This window comes from Arachis ipaensis, chromosome B01, assembly GCF_000816755.2.
Source record: "Arachis ipaensis cultivar K30076 chromosome B01, Araip1.1, whole genome shotgun sequence".
Lineage (NCBI taxonomy): Eukaryota > Viridiplantae > Streptophyta > Magnoliopsida > Fabales > Fabaceae > Arachis > Arachis ipaensis.
Window position 1 is genome coordinate 93,525,078 of NC_029785.2, and position 1,481 is coordinate 93,526,558.

The window sequence follows — 1,481 nt, forward strand, 5'->3', positions numbered from 1 at the left end:
ATCTAAAAAATTTAAAATTATTTTATTTAATATTTATTAATTATTTTTAAAATAATTATATATAAAATTATAAATATTATATTAAATAAGATAATTTTAATTATTGTGTCCGAAAAAGCAGGGGCAAATTAAAAAGGGTGGTTAATTGGAGAAAAGGAGTGAGATTAGGCGAAGGAGTAAATGGTAATTGCAAAGGAGACCGTATCTGCTGTGTGGGCGTGTGTGTACGCATATAAATGCATATAGTTTATGGTGAGATAGATAAGAGAGATTGAGAAAAGAAGAGAGAAGAGAAGAATCAAAGGAAAGAAAGGATAATGAAGGCAACAGTAAGGTACTTAGCTGGAATAGCAGGGCCAAGTGGTTTTGGCTCTAACTCTACCGCTGAACAAGTCACTCTTCAACATCATTCTTCCTCTTGCAATCTAACCGCTCTCATCACTGGTAATTATATATAATCAAATCTTGCATTCTATCATATCATCTTTATACATGCAAACCCATATTATTATTTTTATTCTCTAGCTATATGTATAGTTTAAGAACCAATAAGTTTAGTTCAATTTGCATGATGAAAAGAGTGGTTTTGATGAAAATTTCTTTCTTGATCTTGAAGGTGGGGGCGTACATAGTTTGATTTAGTGCAGAGATTTTGTTTGGCACGTGCACTTAATGTGGTGGTGTTTCTTTTTGGCTTCATCAATATCTGCTGCTTGTCTCTTTTGTACATTCTTCTCTTTTTTTATTGGTTTAGACAATATCACATTCAATCTACGTACAAAACAAAAATCATTAATATTATTATTACTTTCTCATCCTTCAAATTGTTCACTACTCAATCACACTAAATTAAACTATTCAATTCCCTACTATCATTTATATATTGATTTACTCTTAATTAATCAAGAATTGATCAAGCCCAAGATTATTGTGTATTAATATAATAATAATAATTAATTAATTGAAGGAGCAAGTTCTGGAATTGGAGCTGAAACGGCAAGGGTGTTAGCAAAGAGAGGAGTGAAAGTAGTTATTGCAGCGAGAGACTTAAAGAAAGCAAAAGATGTGATAGAGAATATTCGAAAAGAGACACCAAATGCTGAGGTTATTCTATTGGAGATTGATCTTAGCTCTTTTGCTTCTATTCAGAGATTTTGTTCCGAATTTTTAGCTTTGGAACTTCCCCTCAATATTCTCATGTATGCAATTTTTTCTCTCTCTTTTTTCTTTTATTCTTGTTCCTCCCTATTAAAATTCTATATTCAGGATAAAATGAATTTTGTTTTGCAGAAATAATGCAGGAATATTCTCCCCAAATCTTGAGTTCTCTGAAGATAAATTTGAAATGACATTTGCTACAAATTACTTAGGTACATTTTTTAATATGTATATATAATTGCATTTTTCAATGATCGAGTATATTAAAAAATAGAGATACACTAATACGTTCAATTAACAATATTTTTTTAAAATTTGCAAGA

At 30.0% G+C, this 1,481-nt stretch overlaps 1 protein-coding gene across 1 annotated transcript in view; it reads left to right on the forward strand.

Annotated features, from left to right (window-relative positions):
• Nucleotides 241–1,481, forward strand: part of LOC107632047 (short-chain dehydrogenase TIC 32, chloroplastic-like) — a 3,302-nt gene continuing 2,061 nt past the window's right edge. Inside the window, exons 1-3 of the mRNA XM_016335687.2 lie at nt 241–444; nt 968–1,199; nt 1,291–1,370. Of these exons, the coding sequence (XP_016191173.1) occupies nt 318–444; nt 968–1,199; nt 1,291–1,370 (439 nt within the window). The 5' untranslated portion in view covers nt 241–317. The remainder of the gene's footprint in view (nt 445–967; nt 1,200–1,290; nt 1,371–1,481) is intronic.